At 37.6% G+C, this 19113-nt stretch overlaps 1 protein-coding gene across 5 annotated transcripts in view; it reads left to right on the forward strand.

Annotated features, from left to right (window-relative positions):
* MTA3 (metastasis associated 1 family member 3) overlaps positions 1-15985 on the forward strand; it is a 139977-nt gene extending 123992 nt beyond the window's left edge. For all 5 annotated transcript variants that reach the window (XM_066993765.1, XM_066993767.1, XM_066993766.1 and 2 more), the window contains one exon: positions 13932-15985. In XM_066993765.1, coding sequence (XP_066849866.1) covers positions 13932-14067 — 136 coding nt within the window. In that variant the 3' untranslated portion in view covers positions 14068-15985. The remainder of the gene's footprint in view (positions 1-13931) is intronic.
* Positions 15986-19113: the final 3128 nt, after the last annotated feature.

Below are 19113 nucleotides of genomic sequence, written 5' to 3' on the forward strand. Positions count from 1 at the left end.
TGTGTTACAGAGGATCAGTGCAGGTCTAGATCAGGATTCCAGTGTTAACTACTCTGTTCCTTCTTCCTCTTCACATATGCAAATTTTGTATCACAGAAATGCCCATAGACATGTTTATTCTTTTTATTTTTTAATCATCTTCAACTGTGCACAAAAAGTTGTTCACCTAAAAAATATTTTTAATGTACATTTAGGGATGGCCTCTGCTTTTCATAGAGATGAGGCAACTTGATTCAAATTAGGATCCCAGTCTTGAACTTCACTGTAGTTGGATCCAGGGTATAGTGTATTTTCATTTCTTACCTGCATGGAACTGTGGCCATGAGATCCCCATCCTGTATCTGACCGAATGGAGACACTTCGCTGCACCCTTGGAGAATCAGCTGCAAGTCTAAGAATGCTCTGCACCATCTGCTACCCTCTAATCAAAAAAAAATAATCAGCCTCTAAGAATTTACTTTTCTGGTTCCTTTACTTCTGCTGTATTCTATCACTGTCATACATCGTGAAAAGCAGGGATTATAGAATTAGAATATAGCCTTTAGGATTATATCTAATCCTTATTGATAGGATTGCAAATATCTCATTGATTGGCTGCATCTGAGTGCAGGTGAGCTTACTATCATTTCCAGTCACTGTGACAGTACTGCAGATGGGGAATCTGTGGAAGAACTGTCCTTGCTCCAAGTAGTGGTCCTACTTGACTAGCTGCTGTTCAAAGTTGTTATGCTTTGTTACTTTCATCAGAGTAAAAATCCCTAGTCTAACTTTTTTAGTGAACTGCTATTTTGATCTTATTTAGTGAGGACTATTCATGACTCATTTATTGTTCAACCTTATAAATCATAATTCTCCCTCAAGCTCTAGCTGAGGTGCTGTGACAGAATCACAACCAGTGATATAGAAACTAGATCCTAATCGCTTGCCCTTTGTTTCTTATTGAGTGGTTTACATGAACCTACAGATGTTTTCTTTCACTATGCATCTACATGTCCTTTTCCTCTGGCTCCTTTTATGATACCAACTAAGTCAAAGTAACATTACTATAATTATACAAAAGTTTATTTGTTTTTTAAAACAGGATCATTCCGTGAAACTAAAATCAACCTCACTTGAAGAATGTGAAGATTTTTTTTTTTTTTTAATATTCAAAAGGAATAATACATGGAAAACAAAACCAAAACTGCAGCGATTCACCTACTTTCTCATTTAAGGATTAGTTCACTATAAGTTATGCCATTATTTATTGCTGGTAGGTTTGAAGAGCATATGCTATTAAGAATTCTGCTTCATCAGTCATCAGAACAAATGAAATACAATAATATTGGTTGGGAGCTTTGTATTAATCTCACAGTTTAAAATGAATATTTCAGTGACATTGTGGTAAGCTACTCACCCTGGTTAAAGTTACATGGTAAGAGGAAGATGTTGCAGCACTTACCTAGGACTTGGGAAAATATGATTCAGTTCCCTGCTCCCTCACAGACTTCCCTGAGACCTCAAGTCTGTATCACCAAGCCTTTGGACGGCTAACTCATATCAAAATTCATAAGGTGCTTAAATACTTTGATGAAGACTGGGGGGTAATTCTCTGCATATCCTCTGTTCTCCATCTGCAAAATCAGATGAATTGTACTTTATGCTTTCAGAGAGCTGTTGTATGCAGAGCTGGTCAGAAGCCTTATGGGGAATCTCCTTTCAAAGAACACTTTTTACCTTTACGGGTAACAAAATCTCACAGAAATGCCATCTGCAGGAGTCCAGTAGCTGCTGACTGAAACTGGGTGATTTATTAGTTTCAGAGGTATATCCACTGATAGCAGGTGAAAATTAATTAGTCCACAGCCTCAGTGATGACAGCAGGGAGACAGGGGCTATGAGCAGATGGTTGTAAATGACCTAGTTACTGCTGCCTGAAGTCACGCAGTTAGATCTTGTAAACTGATCTTTTGGGATTCTACCCTGTTGTGAGCAGAAATTCACATATGCAGCCTCTCTATGGTGGCTTAGATACCAAAGTATATTTTGCAATTTCATTTTAGATAGGAGCTTGAATGTGGTTAATTCACATGACTCAGCTAAAGAGCAGTGACACATTTACAGGTGTTATTTAACCACTAGCACTCATCTCTGCTCTCTTTGACAAAAGTAATTTCACATTCAGACAGAAGGTACAGAAGTAGCCAGAGCATTTTATATTTGAGAGGGGAAATATAATTTCCAAAATGAGACTTCTTGCAAAATTTTATTTCTGTAGGAAACTTAAAAAAAAAAAAAAAAAAAAAAAGGAAAATGAAATACAAGGATAGTAAGTGTATTAACGATTGTCTTAAACACAGCTGTTAGTGGAGAAACTGCTGTAAAATTACTTAACTTTTCCAGAAATCTCATTCACTTTGTTAGACCTTCCAGACCCTGTTCAGCAAAGCCCTTAAATGTGTAAGGCTCCTACTGAGTGCAGCCAGACAGCTCGAGTATGTCAGATAGTAACACACCTTATAAGTCAGATGTTAAATTGGGCTGTCATGCAATTCTTTTAACCTGTTTTACAGTTCTTGACAAACTTCGAGTTCCCTACAGTCTGGTTGGCCATTTCTAAAGATTTCCCTTCAGAAGCTGTCTTTTGTGTTTGTGCAGAGGATTTGATGTAGCTGAACACAATCCGCTTTACAGGATGTTTTAACTTAAGGTCTTAGGGCTTGTTTTTTTGTTAGCTTGCTGCTCAGCTTTTTCCTAACTCCACATCCCCGGTGGGAATGTGTCACCTTATAATACCTGGTCTTCTATTGTGGGAGGTAATATCAATTTTTTTTGAACAAGAAAAAAAAATTTCTATAAATAAACATCTTTGGATGTGAAGCCAGTTTCCCTTTCAAAGGGACATTAATAAAGCCTTGGGAAACGTATAAGTTAATGATGAAAATGCTAACTTGTTAGACCAGGATAGTCTTCTGCATATTTAATATCAAAGAAAAGATAAAGACAAGAGTAATTATGCAGATGTTACCTATAGCAATGCTAGAATAACACCAGAGTTCAAAAGTAAAATTAGCTTTCTCTCACCATTCCTGTAATTCTTGTTCCTAAACCACAGTTTATTGCATTAGATCTCAGCTATTGATGACTCTAATCCTCAAAAACTGCAAAATATCAATTTTCAAAGACTTTTTTTTTTTCTTTTTATGATTTCTTCCCAGTGTTAGCAATAGTATTTAGTAGAAGCTGGATACAAGGTTAAGGATTATTTTATTTGAAGGCAGAGCAAAACATAGCAATAATGTGCATTTAGATACAGAAATTAGATTTGATGAACATACTGTTGTTACAGGTAAATACCAAAGATGATTGTAAAACTCTACTGTGGTGAGTATTTTGGAAATATGTCAGTGAATCCCACAGTCTTAAAATTCCCACGAAACTGACCACTACCTTTCATTTACAAGTTGCTCTGTATTGTTTTGTTAGTTTAAAATTACAGATAGAGGATTTACTTCTGAGCTATATATATGAGTCTATATTTTAGGGCATGCGTTTAATCATGTATTGTTATTTTTCTCTGATAGTTTTTAACACATTAAGATCTTTTAAATGAATGACCGTACAGCATTAATGCAAATAAGGCCGGGGGGGGGGGGGTTGGGAAGGGGAAAAAAAAAGTTGGCATCTTTTTGTGAAAAGCTTTCATAAGGAACTGCATAGGGATTATCAATGTAGAATACTGAAGAGAACATAATAATAGTGACTGTGAAAGCCAATCACAGAGATAACAATCACTTCTTGTCAGACATTCAAGGAGACTTGGCTGGTTTCATTACTTGTGCTATGGATAAAGGTTAAAATATTTACCTGACCAAACACAATAGAAGTGTTGTGTAAGTGGTAAAAGCTCAGATCTGTGCATCACAACTCCTGTTGCCTGTTACATGACATGAGACACCAGACAAAGCATTTAACCTCTGAACAGCTCCATCGTTTTGTCTATAAACTTGAATAATATGAATGAACACCTACTCTCAAGGATGCTCTGCAGTTTTTAATTAACCAGATCAGCAAGTACAGTGAGATACTGACAGGAAAAGTACTGGCCATGACTGAAGAGCAGGATGAAATTTTCTTACCCTAGTCAGAAAATGAACTAGAGTGGACCCTTGATAATAGGAATGTTAAATAAAAATTCTGATCTGAAATGAAGATTACCTTAGAAATTAGCATGTCAATTTTGTGGCAAAGCTTTTCTCTATTGGTGCCACAGTACAGATTTCTAATCTGTATTTTACATAGGAGCTTCTGTGTGTAGAGTAAATACTGATCACACAAGAGATTGTTGCTGTGGAGCAGGGCCCTAGGGGGACGCTTTTGTGAAGGAAATTTTTCTCTCCAACTCTTTCTGGTAAGAATGATTAATTTTGATTTTCAGCCCTTGCTTAATAGCAAATAACCAGAGTGCCAAGAAGCTCATCCAAATATACTCTATCAGTATATATATTATTCCAGGAAAAGTATATGCATTATTGATAACATATTGATAAAATATTGTCATATTTTATCAATCTCAAATAACATTATAATATTGTAAACATAGTATTCAGGCCAAAAATCTTAGATGAAGTAATCAAACAAGGTAAGAAAAGAAACAAAAAGGCTAATAAAAAGCCATTAAAAAGTTTTGTATTGAAAAAGTTCTAATAAATACTGAAGTGTTTATGATGGGGTGTTTAAAGTGTATCAAAACTGGAAAAGACAAAAATATAAGATCTTTTTTTTCCTACAAAGCATATCATAGGTGAATATTTTTCATATTCTTCAATTTCTTTCTTCAGCATTTTTATTTTTTCTTAAAGCAAGCTATTAAACTGCGAGCTTCCTCACAATTCCTTTGGGAATGACCTGCTAGACCCCGTGTCACCAAGGCATTTGGCCAGCTTATACCTAATTTAAGGGACATACCATTCAAGAAGTCAAATACAATCACATGATTGAAACCAGCCAAAAAGTCTTTCTGAATCTGTATCAAGATGCTGAGACTAGTCAGGTAAGGTTTTCTGTCATCTGGGATTTATGCGTATTTAGTAGAAGATATTTTTGAAAACGTTCAAAGTGGCATTTAATGTTGTTAGGGAAATGGCACTTGATGTTTGTAGCCCAAGGGCAGAAATCAGAAGCTGTATGTTCTAAACCCTTCTGAAAGATAAAAAATTATCTTCTGGAATTGTGAATTACTATGCAAGACATTTGGGAAGTAGTCGAAAGCAACTTTGCATTTACTCATGGCCAGCTCTGATGCATCTTCTCTCTAATTTTTTGTATAAGAAAAAAACGTATTCTGCCATGTGAGTAATGTTTTAATCTAATAGTAGGTGATGTTTAATCAATATACAAAGTAACTATATGTCTTAAAAATTAATAGATGGTGATGAAAATTTACACTGGTAAAATATAAAGTTATATAGCATAAAGTTATATAGTATAAAGTATAAATAGTGTTTGGGTGATGTCCCTCTGACATCCTGTCTGGTATGTTAAGGGAAACATAAAGGAGTTGCTTTGAGATCTTTTGTCTTTTGTGCCTGCAAAAAGCTTTCTGTCTCCTTGGATTCCCAGGGTGCCTGCATATTGATAAATTTGCAGTGATCTTGTGTGTACGTTCATGGGGAAGAGAGGTTAAGCAACTCTTTCTTTAACAGAGCAGGATTCATGCCTTAAACTGTCTGAAGTCGATGGTAGCTAAGGAGAGGCTAATTAATTTCAGATAAAGTTCAAAGCAGCTGTCCCATAGCTCAGCTTACGCATCTGTTGAAGCCTGAGCCATTGTTTTGTTTTAAAGTGTACGAATAATTTACTTTTTATCCATTCCATTGAGCTACCTTTGCTAGGTCTTATCGGCTCTTATCCCCTCTACCAAGGCGGATGCTGTTGTTGAATGCTATGAATCCTAGATAGGCCTTTTTCCCTTCAAGGAAAAAATTCTCTGAGGAACATATGGCTCTATGCATGCTTTTCTGATAGACACTGCTGTTTGGTGTGCAATGGGAGATGTCACTGCTGAGTTAGCAAAACTCTCCCAAGAACCAGGGCAAGCCCATCCATTAATTAATCCAGCTGGTTAATCCATGTTGAGACCTGTGGTGTCTATCATTCCTACAAACTATGTTGGTTTTTTTTTAATTGTGCCTACCAGAAATCAGAGGGGGGTGGGAAGGAGTTCAGTGGAGTTGGTGCTGCCAGTTTTGGCAAAAAGTGATCAAGTCCGTGTTGCACTGAAACCGATGTGCAATCATTTTTGCCCTAGCTGTCAGCAATAGGTAAATTTAGTCTCTTGGTGGTAAATACCAAGCTCACAGATGAACTGTGAGAATAAGTCTATTGCTGATTGTTAAGATTTAGTCATCATGTGATGACTGATGTATGACAGTGTCTATTTATAACACTTCTTAGGGGTTAAAAGATAAGTTTTTCTCAGTTCCAGCTTTCATCTGAAAAAAAAAAAACAGTAATGCTGTAATAATACTGTGCACTTCTTCAATTTATTCTCTCTGAGAATCCTTAGACATCTTACAGTATTAATGAAATATGCTGTTTTCAGTTAAAATGAAAGCACGGAAAAACCTGATGGATGAGATGATTTTTCCAAAAGCCATCCCAGTTGTTTGCAGTAAAACCAATATTAATAATTTCAGTAATAGGTGAGGTCCCTGTTGTTCTAGGCACTCTATAAATGCACACAAAGTGAAGGTTTCTGCTTCAAAGGAAATTTATCCGAGTAAATTTTAAACCAGCAGCAAGAAAGACAGAGGGGTGGTTTATGCCATGCCACAGTTCAGGCATGACATGATCACAGGAGTCTATGCTTTAAACGACCTGGGTTTTTCCTCACAGTAAAGAAAATGCTCTAGAAAGTTTACTACTTTTTATATTCATAGTAGCTATAAGCTGTTGCTCTGAAACACAAAATGCCAGAGAAGCCTTCAATGTAGTATGGTGTTTGAAAATACTATATTAAGCTGCTCAGGAAGATCTGACACCATGATGTTAAACTGGTGTGTCTGTAAAATATTCTTCACTGAGGACAGTTTTCCTCTAAATATTCATGCCAAATTGGAAGATAACCACCAGCAAAGGAAAATGTGTCCTTGCTAGGAGGAGAAAAATAAGGCAAGCTCTTAAAACATTTAAATGATATTGGAGTGTCTACAGCAGCACCTCTTTAATCTTATAAAGATCGTACCACCCTCTGCCATCTATATTAATTTTATAATGTAACTAAGTGGCTTATGGCAAATGCTCTCCGGTAGCCTGATACTTATTAAAACACTTGTGATTTGTTTTGTAAATGAATATTTCACAAAGGAGTTTATTTTTAAAAAGCATATCAGCATCAACCCACTTGTGCCTTCAAAGTACATTCCTCCTAATTTCTGCAATTTTAAGGTTAGATCAAAACTTTAATGGAATATAGGTAAGCTTTACTGTAAAGTGCTGAGGGGAAAGAAACAAAAAGTCTAAATCAGCAAGCCAAATAGGTAAATAAAATACAGCATTCACACTCCTTCTCATTTTCACCCAGGTAGAAATGAAGGAAGTAATGTGAGTTAGTCATTCTGTAATCTGTCAGGTTTCAAAGGATCTGTGCCTACAGGTTCATCCCAGTTAAATTCTCTTTTAGCAGACTCAGCATTGCTCATGTTTTTGCCTTTCACTTTTTTTAAAAGGCTGTTGAAATTAATGGAAAGACTATCAGACTCCTAAGATAGTACCCCCACTTGTAATTTAATCCACTGAGTAATTATAGTATACCTCTGGATAAAACAAACCCTCAGAGAAATTACAATTAAGTGTAATACCCCCAAGGAATCATGATTACTTTGAAAATAATTGTGCTTTGCTAACTGGCTTTGAGCTTGCGCTCAAAACTTACATTGCACAAAGCTTACATTGCCCTGGAGCCGCAGCAGCAACTGCAGAAATCTTTGTCTAGAAGAGTTTTGCTGTTATCTGAATTACAGGGTTTGTCAGGGTTTGTTGTTTTTGTTGGTTTTGTTTTTGTTTGTTGTTTTAAAGTTTTTCTTGGTTATACTGACTGCAACTTTTGCATAAAACTTGTACCATAATGCAAAATCCTGCCTTGCTGTACTCAATGTATAAAACTCCACCTGCTTCTAGGGTGGCATTATTTTGTACAACTGGCAACTTTAAATTCCTGTTTACCATTGCCAAGTCATAATGAATACTTCATCCCAGTCTAGAGATTAGGGAGGAGTTCAGCTTTCATACTGTTCAGTGAATCCATTCTCTTATGCCTGCTACCAACCTGTTCATAATCTTTGTACTACCAGCAACAACTAGGTGATAGTTCATTTCCGTGGCACTAGATCTTTGAATATGAAAATGTTGCTCAAATTACATGAGTATAAGAAAGACTCTAGCAAAAATATCAAACTAATTTAGGTAAAGCAGGAATCATAATGCAGTGTACTTCAACTTAAAACTCTGTAGCTGGGTTTGTAATAGGTCCTTAATATATTTGTAGTGGAAACAGAGCATCAAAAGCATTTCTGGACCTCAGTATTTATTATATACTATATATAATAATAATAATAATAATAATAATATATACCCTTTATATATAAGGGTTATGGACAAGTTCACCTTCATAAGAAAATGTTTCTTTGCATTCACTTTCAAAACAAGATTTGTCATCTGCTAAAGTTTGAGCAGGCCTTTACACACAATTCTCTCTCAGTAAAATCTTCTGCCATAACTTGAATTTATTTTGTATTCCTTCTTAAATAATGTTGGTATAGCCAAATAGAACAAAGTTGCTCCAATCACAACTCAATGCAATGTCGAGGAGGCAATACTGATACGCAGCAGTTTATATATATAGAAGCAGTAACAGACAGATATGCCTGATATTAACAGAGCTACAGCAAGTAATGCCTTTAACTCAGATTAGAAAAGGCTTGAAAAATGCATTCTTGACTAACATTGACGAAGGTCACTTTATTCTATTCAAGTTTTAAAAACGCTTCTATTTTAATGCATGGCATTTAAGCACAGAACTTTGAGTCAGCTTTTACAAATCAGAAATTTTGCTAGCAGCTATTCTATTGCTGAGAAATCTGGACATCACAACAGGTTATATAGGGTTGTGCTTAACTTCAGCAGATGGTTAGTTGCATAGAATTCACTGAATTCCTAAGAAAGGCTTGGTTCTTTGAAATTTTTTTTTGTCTGGTTACATTTAAGCATGGTATAAGTGTCCTATTCAGCCTAACTATTCTTTCTACCCAGTATGTTACAGTCCTTGCATAAAACTTGCAAAGAGAAAATACATCTTAATAGTATGTAGTACTTATGTACATTTCCATATTTCTCTGAATAGCTGCTAGAAGTCTTATTTACCTTTCTCTGCAGTTACCGTCATGCAGACATAAAGAATTTGCCGTCTTCCCACACTGGCAGCAATGCATCACATTTGACATAAAAATGAGCATAGTGAACATTATATACCAATCACCTATTTGAAGGTTTGATTTATTTTCCAACCTTTGGTCTCAGGAGGACTAGAAATACAATGCAAACGCTTTAAAATATTTTTTAATTAGCATTTCAAATGAAGTCTTTAATGCATCATCCTTCAAGCACTTGTACAAGAATCAAAAGAAAAAGCAGAGGAAAATAGCAATTACTCTTTCCTAACAACTGCAAAGGATGTTATCATCACTACAGATATTAAAGCCATTTACTTGCCACCACCAAATAAAAGCTTTATGTAATTAAAACATATGGCTGGTGTTAACTCAAAAAGGGACAGGAAATTGAACATTAAAGGTGACTCTGCCCTTAATTTGTTGTATTGCTTAGGGAGGGAGGAGAATGTGTTGAAGTGTTTTGAGAGAGAGAGGGACCAACAATGTTATCTTTGAATTTCCTGCCTTTCATCAGTTACTGTTACAACCGGCATGCTCAAATGTTTAAAAAAAAAAAAAAAAAGCTGAGGGGTTGTAAAACCTTATCAGTGGCTATTAAAAAGTTTAGCTGTTTTTAGATGCTAAAGTCTTCATCGTAGTCAGTTTCCTCCACCCTGTATATTTTTAGAGTAAAAAGAACCAGGTTTGGGTTTAGCAAAACAATTGTTCGAATAGCATGTTTAATAAAGTCAGTGGAAATTTCCATCTTTCCAATTTTATTTCTGAAAGGCTATATCCCAGAAAGCTAATTTCTGGAATCCTGTTTAATCACAATCCTGTTTAAATAGAAGTGCTGGATTCTCCTTTCAGAGCGCATACGAGATTAGGCCTTCTGACAGCCTAGATAGAGATACTTTCATTAATACCAACTGAAGAGGTCATAAACTGTTTTTGCGGTTTGCTTGATGCAGTGCTGATGACCTTCCGCTTTTTAATTCTGCCATTCTTCATGCTAGTTTGGAACCAGTAGTTAATAACTGCATCTTTTGACTTTACTGTTGTTATTTAATAGTCATAAATCCTAATCACAAATACTTTAGCGTTCTTATATTTAGTGTGAACTGCCAATTACTTTCAGTACTAGGAACTACTTGATGGTTTATGAAGTTGCCATATTAAAAACTCAGATGGGTGAACTATTACCTCACATTTCTATAAACTGTGGGCTTCTCAAATGACTAATGATCACATTGGTTCTTTAAATAAATACAAACTTCTGCAAGCAAATGTAGAATCATAGAATAGAATCACTTAGGTTGGAAAAGACCTCTAAGATCATAAGTCCAACCTAGCACTGCCATGTCTACCATTAAACCATGTCCCTGAGCACCACGTCTACACGTCTTTTGAATACCTCCAGGGATGGTGACTCAACTAATTCCCTGGGCAGCCTGTTCCAATGCCTCACAACCCTTTCAGTGAAGAATTTTTTTCATAATATCTAACCTAAACCTTCCCTGGTGCAACTTGAGGTCACTTCCTCTTGTCCTATTACTTGTTGCTTGAGAGAAGAAACCTACCACCACCCTGCTAACACTTCCTTTCAGGTAGTTGTAGAGAGCAATAAGGTCTCCCCTGAGCCTCCTTTTCTCCAGGCTAAACGCCCCCAGTTCCCTCAACTGCTCCTCATAAGACTTGCGGTCCAGGCCCTTCACCAGCTTTGTTGCTCTTTTTTGGATACGCTCCAGGGCCTCGATGTCCTTTTTGTAGTGAGGGGCCCAAAACTGAACACAGTACTTGAGGTGCGGCCTCACCAGAGCTGAGTACAGGGGGACAATCACCTCCCTGGTCCTGCTGGCCACACAATTTCTGATACAAGCCAGGATGTTGTTGGCCTTCTTGCCCACCTGAGCATGCTTCTGGCTCATATTCAGCTGGCTATCCACCAATAGCCTCAGGTCCCTTTCTGCTGGGCAGCTTTCCAGCCACTTTTCCCCCAGCCTGTAGCTCTGCATGGGGTTGTTGTGCACCAAGTGCGGGACCCGGCACTTGGCCTTGTTGGCCTTGGCCCATGGATCCAGCTTATCCAGATCCCTCTCGAGCAGATCAACACTCATGCTTAACTTGGTGTCTGAAAAATTTGCTGAGGGTGCATTTGATCCTCTCGTCCAGATTGTTGATAAAGATATTGAAGAGAATTGGCCCCAGCACTGAGCCCTGGGGTACACCACTTGTGACTGGCATCCAACTGGATTTAACTCCGTTCATCACAACTCAGAGAAGCAACATACAGTGATTGTGAGAGTTCTCCCAGCTGCTTATAGAATATTTCCTCTCCCTCTTCATCCTGGCTGGGTGGTCTATAAGAGACTCCCATCATGACATCTGCCTTGTTGGCCTTCCCCTTGATTCTTACCGACAAACACTCAACCCTGTCATTGCCATTGTTCAGTTCTAGGCAATATGAACGCTACTTAACATCAAAGGGCTACGTCCCCACCTCTCCCTCCTAGTCTATCCCTTCTGAAGTGTTTATAGCCAGCCATTGCAGCACTACAGTCATGTGAGTCGTCCACCATGTTTCTGTGATGGCAACTATGTCATAGCTTTTCTGCCGCACAGTGGCAACTAGCTCCTCCTGTTTGTTCCCCGTTCTGCGTGCCATGGTGTAGATGTACTTCAGCTGGTCTAGCAATCCCATCACCTTTCCAGAGGGAGAAGACCTAATTCCTATGTAACCATTCTTAGGCACTTCCATGATAAATATATCAGAAGGGATCCAGTTCTTTAAGCTTTTTCTGGAATGATCCCCGTTATAATCGTTGCAGGTAACAGGTCTTGTCTGTTAACATAAATTTACCAAACCTAGCTGTCTCCTCATTTTAGAAGTGCATATTTCTACCAGTCTCAGTTTAAATTTCTATGATTTTACCATTCTGGATGCAATTTCTTGTCAATATATTGAATATCTTTTTAGGCCTAAATAAAGATGACCATGTAAAGTAAGTACTCAAACAGTAAATTTGTGTCTTGGTGGACTGCATGAATAGCCTAAGCTTTCCTTTCTGGGGATTAATTTTCTTTTCTTTTATTGTGCTTATTACTGAATGATGCTAAATCCCAGTTTGTTATTGTAGGCCATAAGATCCTGGTGACATCCTGCTTTCAGGCAGCCAAGACAAATACTTCCCTGTTCCTTTCATATACATAAACCAAAATAGGTGTATTTTTCAGGCTCCCTATAACCTCCAAGATCATGATATATTATCCTGATTTGGGGCTTTTTGTTTTGTCCTTGATTATGGTCTCTTCTGTGGCTCATTTACTTAATTGAAAGTTTAGATTTCCGAGGAATACTCAACCAGCAACTAAATATGTGTTGAAAATTTAACATGCAAAGAAGAGCCTATTTAGTACTCAATAAGAGTATGTTTTAAGCTGCCCCTGTATTTTCAATGTTAGGTGCCACCATTTTCCAGGCTCAGTGTTAGCAGCCTGTTAAGATGAAAGGGACAAATCACTTATTTTGTTACTGTGTCAAAGCCTTGATGCACCTTGATGTATTTCAGCACTGTGTAGTTTGCAATCAGGTCAGATTTTCAACTTGGAAAGTTTGAATTAGAAAGCCTGGTCTCTCTAAAGTTAGAGGACATCATTCACTTTAATTACATAAGCTCAAAATCTCTGTAATTTATAAACTACCTAAATGAAAGCTGGGATAATGGACTTGAGTGAATTCAGAAAATAAACAATTTTCCACTAACATCTAATATTCTGGACTCTGCCAATGAAGATGGTTCTTGACATACTCTGTGTGTGTTATTTCTGTGATTTCTGCTACTCTACTCTGTATGGTCAGCATTATGATTTTGATTTATAACAATACAGAGGCAGCAGAGCAATTGGAACCTAATAAAGCTTTTTGTGTCAGAATTAATTATCCTTGCATGAGATTATAATACAAACAACATGACCACCTGTAGTTAATATGTTTGACTAAAATTAAAGTGAATTTATTGCACCTGAAACGCACAAGTTCAAAAAGCACAAAGACTGCAGTGATCCATTACTAACAGAATTGATGCATTGAAAATAACACTGAAAATTGGTCTCAGTCCATCACTTTTGTAGAAGTAACACATTCACTTGGGTGCTAATGTGGTTCTTTCTTCTGTGATCCTTCATTCCTATATTGAAATCACACATAAGGACTCCTTATTGGAGCATTTTGGCCTAAGATTTCATATAATGTTGTTGTCCAAGTATTGTCTAACACCAATTCACTTTTCACTGAGCAATTATGAGTTACTAGTTGGAGGCAACTGTGAATCATCAGTTGATGGCCAGGGCTCACTCTTGTTGACTGCAAGTCTCTTTTCCATGAACTAGCCTTCCTGTTCTGGTAAGAGTATTTGCTTGTTTGTTTGTTATTGGCTCTCGAGCAGTCTGTTAAAGACTGAGATTTACCTCTCTTGTTGTCTCTCTCTTCTTTCCCTCCTTTCCCTCCTTCCCTCCATACAGAAAAATCCGTAAGAAGTTTACCAGATCGCAGCTGAAAAGAGCTTCCAGAACACCTTGTTCTCCAATCATTGCAAAGACAAAGTGTCTCATGAACAATAGGCAGGCACGAACAGAGCCAAGAACCATCATGCACTGAAGATACAACAGCATCAGCATCATAATCATGTCAAAATCTTAATTATGAATGCAGATACAACAGGACCTTCCACATCTTCAGGACAGACACACTATATGAACATGTTGTAGTTGGGTTCTGTGTCCTGGGCAGGATCCAACAGCAGCTCTTGTTTTCCCTTGCCTCTGCAAGGGGCTACTTCTGATTCGCTGTGCAAGTCTATCAATGATCATCCTGCTATATTCCCCTCATTCCCCATCATCCGAGTTGACTGGTCAGGGAGGGGCTGTTCACACTGACCACACGGAGTATGGATGCAAAGTACACCCACCACGTTTGTCTATGCCTTCTAGTGGTGTGATACGAAAACAGGCAGCTTTCAAAACTATTGCAGCGTCTTTGAAGCAGGATTTAGTCTTTAGGGACTGCATTTTCAAAATGAGCTGCAGACTGGGTATTTGAATTTTACAGTATCGGCTTGAGTCACTTTGGATTTAATTTTCTGATCTGCTGAGCATCCAAACACTGAAATGTGAACAAGGATTTGTTCAGCAGTTCTGAAACTTAGACCAAATTAGGCAGTGCCCAGAATTAGTGTCAAATTTTCGAAATGTTGGCCATATTAACTCTGTTTAAAATCCTGGAAAGTATTATGTGTGGCAGTGAACATCCAGCTGGACAAGTTGCATGTGTAAGAACTGGTCCGAATTTCTATATATTTGCAAGCATCCACCTATTTCTTTGGGTATTTCTGGCATTTCTTGAAGTCTATTCTGAATAGTCAAAACCAGCGGAATGCAATTCCCAGGAAAACATGAGGAAATAGAGTATTTCCTATTAACAAAGCCTCTCCACAAAATAATTACTACATTTTTATACATCAGGTTAAGAAAGTTGTCTTGCAGAATGTATTGAAATTCATGCTTGTAAGGCTACAGGTAGACACTTACCATGGAGAGATGATGTGCCTTTTGTAACTAATTGTAGGAAGCTGTCAGTTCCCCTGAAAGTGGGAATGGCAACAGACGCAGGTCTTTTTTCTACTCAGGTACTTACAGGTGAACAATCTCTGCCCTACTTTGAAATCAAGAGGCAACCAGTGTGTAGCACTGCTGTGTAAACCCAGCTGAAATATGTTGATTATCTGAGGCAAGTTATGTCCTTCCATAGATTTGGTTTCCATATGGTTTTTCAGAGGTAGTCAGACACTGAACACATCACAATAAGCTGAGATGAGCTTCAAGACTTTTTCCTAGTTCTTTACTAGGTAGCTCTAACAGTATAGTACGGATGTCAGGTTTTCATCTGGTTGTGGATGTGTGCCCAGCTCTGTGATTAGAAAGACAAACGTGTAAATGGTGTCTCATACCTTTGGGTGTTTCAACCCCCTCCCCCACTTATTTGTCCCCCATGCAATTTTCAGTTTCAGCCTGAAAGAGCATCTGTGATACCAGCCTATAACTAGCTGTGCTGTCCATGTCAGATTGTTAACTCCTGAAATGGTCATCCAGATGCTATCTCAAAAAAGAAAGCACATTGATGTCCTGAAAGGACTTGCTGATGATCTCCCAGAGTGATGGATCCAGGTCTTGTCCACTGTCCTTCACCAGCAAGAAAAAGGTGAATATGAAGGAGAAATTGTGACACGAAGTGCTTTTAGTACCCCGAGCACCCTAGTGAATGTCACTGATTGGGAATCGATTGGAGAAGACCTGGGATTTATCTGCTTACAGTTCTTGCCAGTAGCCACTGAAGTGTGCTCCCCTAGGAGTCTCTTCTATCCACACGATCTGCTTTTCCTTACAACAGGAGGGCTTTTCATCAGATACTGAGCGGAGACAACCTATTCTTATTAGTAAGAATGCCTTTATTAACTACGACATATGGAAACACCTTCTGTATAATAGCTTCCTCACCCATTAAAATAAAGAAAACATGATTATTCAGCAATCTGTTTGACTGAAAATATGAAAAACATGAACAGAAAGAGCTTTCTCTCCCTCAGGCACCACTGAAATCACACACAGCAGACTCATTTTCAAAGTGTCATTTGCTGTAAGGTGATGGATTTTTTTACCCTGCCTTATTAAGCTTGTACTCAAATTATTTCTTTTAGTCAGTGTGCTACAATGTCTAGCTAGTATTTTGTAAAATCTGTGTGTTTCTGCTTTTGACAAAAATATTAGCATTTGTAATAGTGTGTTGTGAAGTCATTTTTTTCTTCTTTTCCTCTGAGGAGTGAGAGATTCCTAACGCAACTCCCTGTTACGCAGCCTGATACAGCTATCTTTTGCATCAAGCAAGGTAAGGAAGAATCCTCCTTTGCTGAGGCACTTCATCTGGATACTCTGGCAGTAATGCTGTGCCCCTGCCAGGCAGAGTCATTTCACAGGTTGCAATAGCCAACCCTTGGGGTGGGTGAGGCAGTGAGGAGACTGTTTACTGAAATAACTTCAGTTCCATCTTTAAACTGCTTCGCATGCAGCTGGATAGAGACCTTTCTTCCCCTAAAATGCAGACAGTGCACAGAGAACTGCACGCTGTGTATCGCACCTTTGTCTTTACCTGCTCTCTCTCTCTCTTAACTTTCCTGTAAGATGTTCTCCAGGATGGAAACAGGATTTACCTGTGAATTTCAACAGAAAGCATCGATGGACAATTAGATGAAGATGTGTTCCTGCTGGGTTTGGGCATAAAAACTTTTGTAGAAATTGTGACAGTTCTTTCCACAGTGTCTTGCAATTCCATGCTGTCTGTTGTTGAAGATTTTGTTCTACTGACCTTGAGCAAAGATGACACATTCCTGTGTAAGTTATAACAGTATATCCACAGCAAATCAGAGCTCAGTACTGTTTTTATCAAGATTCTCAAGCTAGTTATTTTAAACCTAGCAAACATATCTCAGTCATCAACAGTGACACTGAGTATAAACATAAACCTCAGAAGCAAGGACAAGACATTTGCTTCTTACCATGGATGTGAGCAAGAGAATCAAGGCAGCTTCAGCACTGCATTTGCAGTATGATTTATTTTCTTGTTTGCTAAATAAGAAAGCTATCTGAAAATCTGCCTCTGCTCGTAAAAATATGGAGTTAGAAAACCATGCAAAATGCATTTTCTTTTTGTGTTCAGAGGTCTCATAAAGAGTAAGAAGATTTTGTTGAAATTTAAAATGTCCTTGTTGCTGATTTCAAGTATATAGCTATTCTGCACTCTTGAAATATTTTTGTATATTTTTTCAGATTATTTTTAAAGGCTATTACTTGGTGGTGGAAGTTTGGTTGTGTAGGACGGAAAAAATGAGCTCTTGAAATACTTGAAATGTATTGATGACATTAAAACTACATCTTTTAAACCATTGCTTTGATCAAAAGCAAATATAGCTATTGTTTCTACAGTCCAAAACTTGCAGCATGGTATGAAAAAGTGGGGATTGAAAATGAAATGAAGAATAAACGAGTAGAAAAAAATGAGATGGAATCTGCGCTTACCGAATGTGCACTTTTTATTAATCTGAAGCAAGAATTTTTATAAATACCATTTTAACCTAGGTACTTTCCTAATTATAAAGTTTTAAATAAAATGGAATGGCTACATAATAGTTTCTGATATAGTCACAGCATAACATCCTACAGCCTTGTGCAGAGAACAATTGTACTCCTTCAGAAATATTATACTGCAAAGTACAATATAGTGGACACAGTGTATTTATATATGTGTGTACTGCTATGGTAATGGAAGCATTAGAATCCTCTGGAAATGTCAGCAAAATTATACTCATTTTTAATTTTTTCTTGAAGGTCTTTTATATAAACCCGTGTCTTCATAAACCAGAGTGGGTGTCAAGAGATCTGAGTTTATATAACTGCACAGTGGAATTTTTTGGAGTAAGTCAGGACTTTCTTATTCAAATGTTGCATGTTGAGGGAGGAAACCTAATTTTGGAATACATGGGGTTTGGATAAGAGTTTTGAGATTGTACTATACAGTGATCAACAAATTTGCAGAATATGCTCCTGATGCTCATAAAGATTTAACGGTTGGTATTGAAATACAGTATTGAAGATTAAATAAAAAATAGAAGCATAAAGAAGCATGTCATTTAAAAAAAAATCTATTGTTTAGACTGCAAGTGAATTTCTCAAGGGAACGGTAGAACTGGGAGGCTCAGTGCTGAGTGTTTGAGGATGTGGAGCACCTTAGAATGAAACATAGTACTATCTGATTTGCATTAAAGTGTCTTTGTGTACAAGCTTTGTGACTCTTGGCCCTTTTTGCAGGAAACCAAATTTCTATGTTGGCACTATTTTCTAGTAGGCTATTCAGTAATCAAAAACCTGACATTTGATGAACAGTTAAACTGCACTAGTTAAAAACACAAGTAGTTGAACTGGAGATTAGGAGGGAAGATTCAGAAGACAGACGCAGAAGTGATATTGGTCATTTCATTGGAATTAGAAAAATTCCTAGGACTGAACTGAAATCTAAGTGAAAGGACCACATAAAATTCTAAAATACAGTTCGTTGGCACATCTGAACCTTGCAGGTCTGTGTTAGTGTCAAAAATTTAGCCTGTTTTTAATTTGTTAGCACCTAGAACTGGTGGCTTCTATGAGGATATGGAATGTAAAGTGAATAGTCTTCCTTACTAGCATCTTGAAGTAATTTCCTCAAATAAGTTGGATGGTTTTTCTGCAGAGGAGGACATCCATACACAGGGCTTCTGAACAGAGGTAATGGCTGTTACTTCACAGGTTTGTCCACGGTAATTCTTTCCAGCTCCTAATTGTTCCATCTGTCGTGGGAAAGTTGTTATTTACATGGATCCATGCTGTTTGATCCACACGGTACATTTTGTTTCAAGTGTCTGCGTTAGAATGGATTATCTTTTTGTCCGCTTGTTTGTTTCTCCCTAAAGAGGCCTATGTGAATTCCAAGTTGCAAAACTGTAGTTCTTCTGTGGTGCTTGGATTTACTTGCCACAATAAGTTACATGTATTGATAGTACTTCTTCATGAGGAATGTTGGTATTGAGGAGGAGACAATCTCTGGAAGCAGTCCTTTGCT

This window comes from Anser cygnoides, chromosome 3, assembly GCF_040182565.1.
Source record: "Anser cygnoides isolate HZ-2024a breed goose chromosome 3, Taihu_goose_T2T_genome, whole genome shotgun sequence".
NCBI lineage: Eukaryota > Metazoa > Chordata > Aves > Anseriformes > Anatidae > Anser > Anser cygnoides.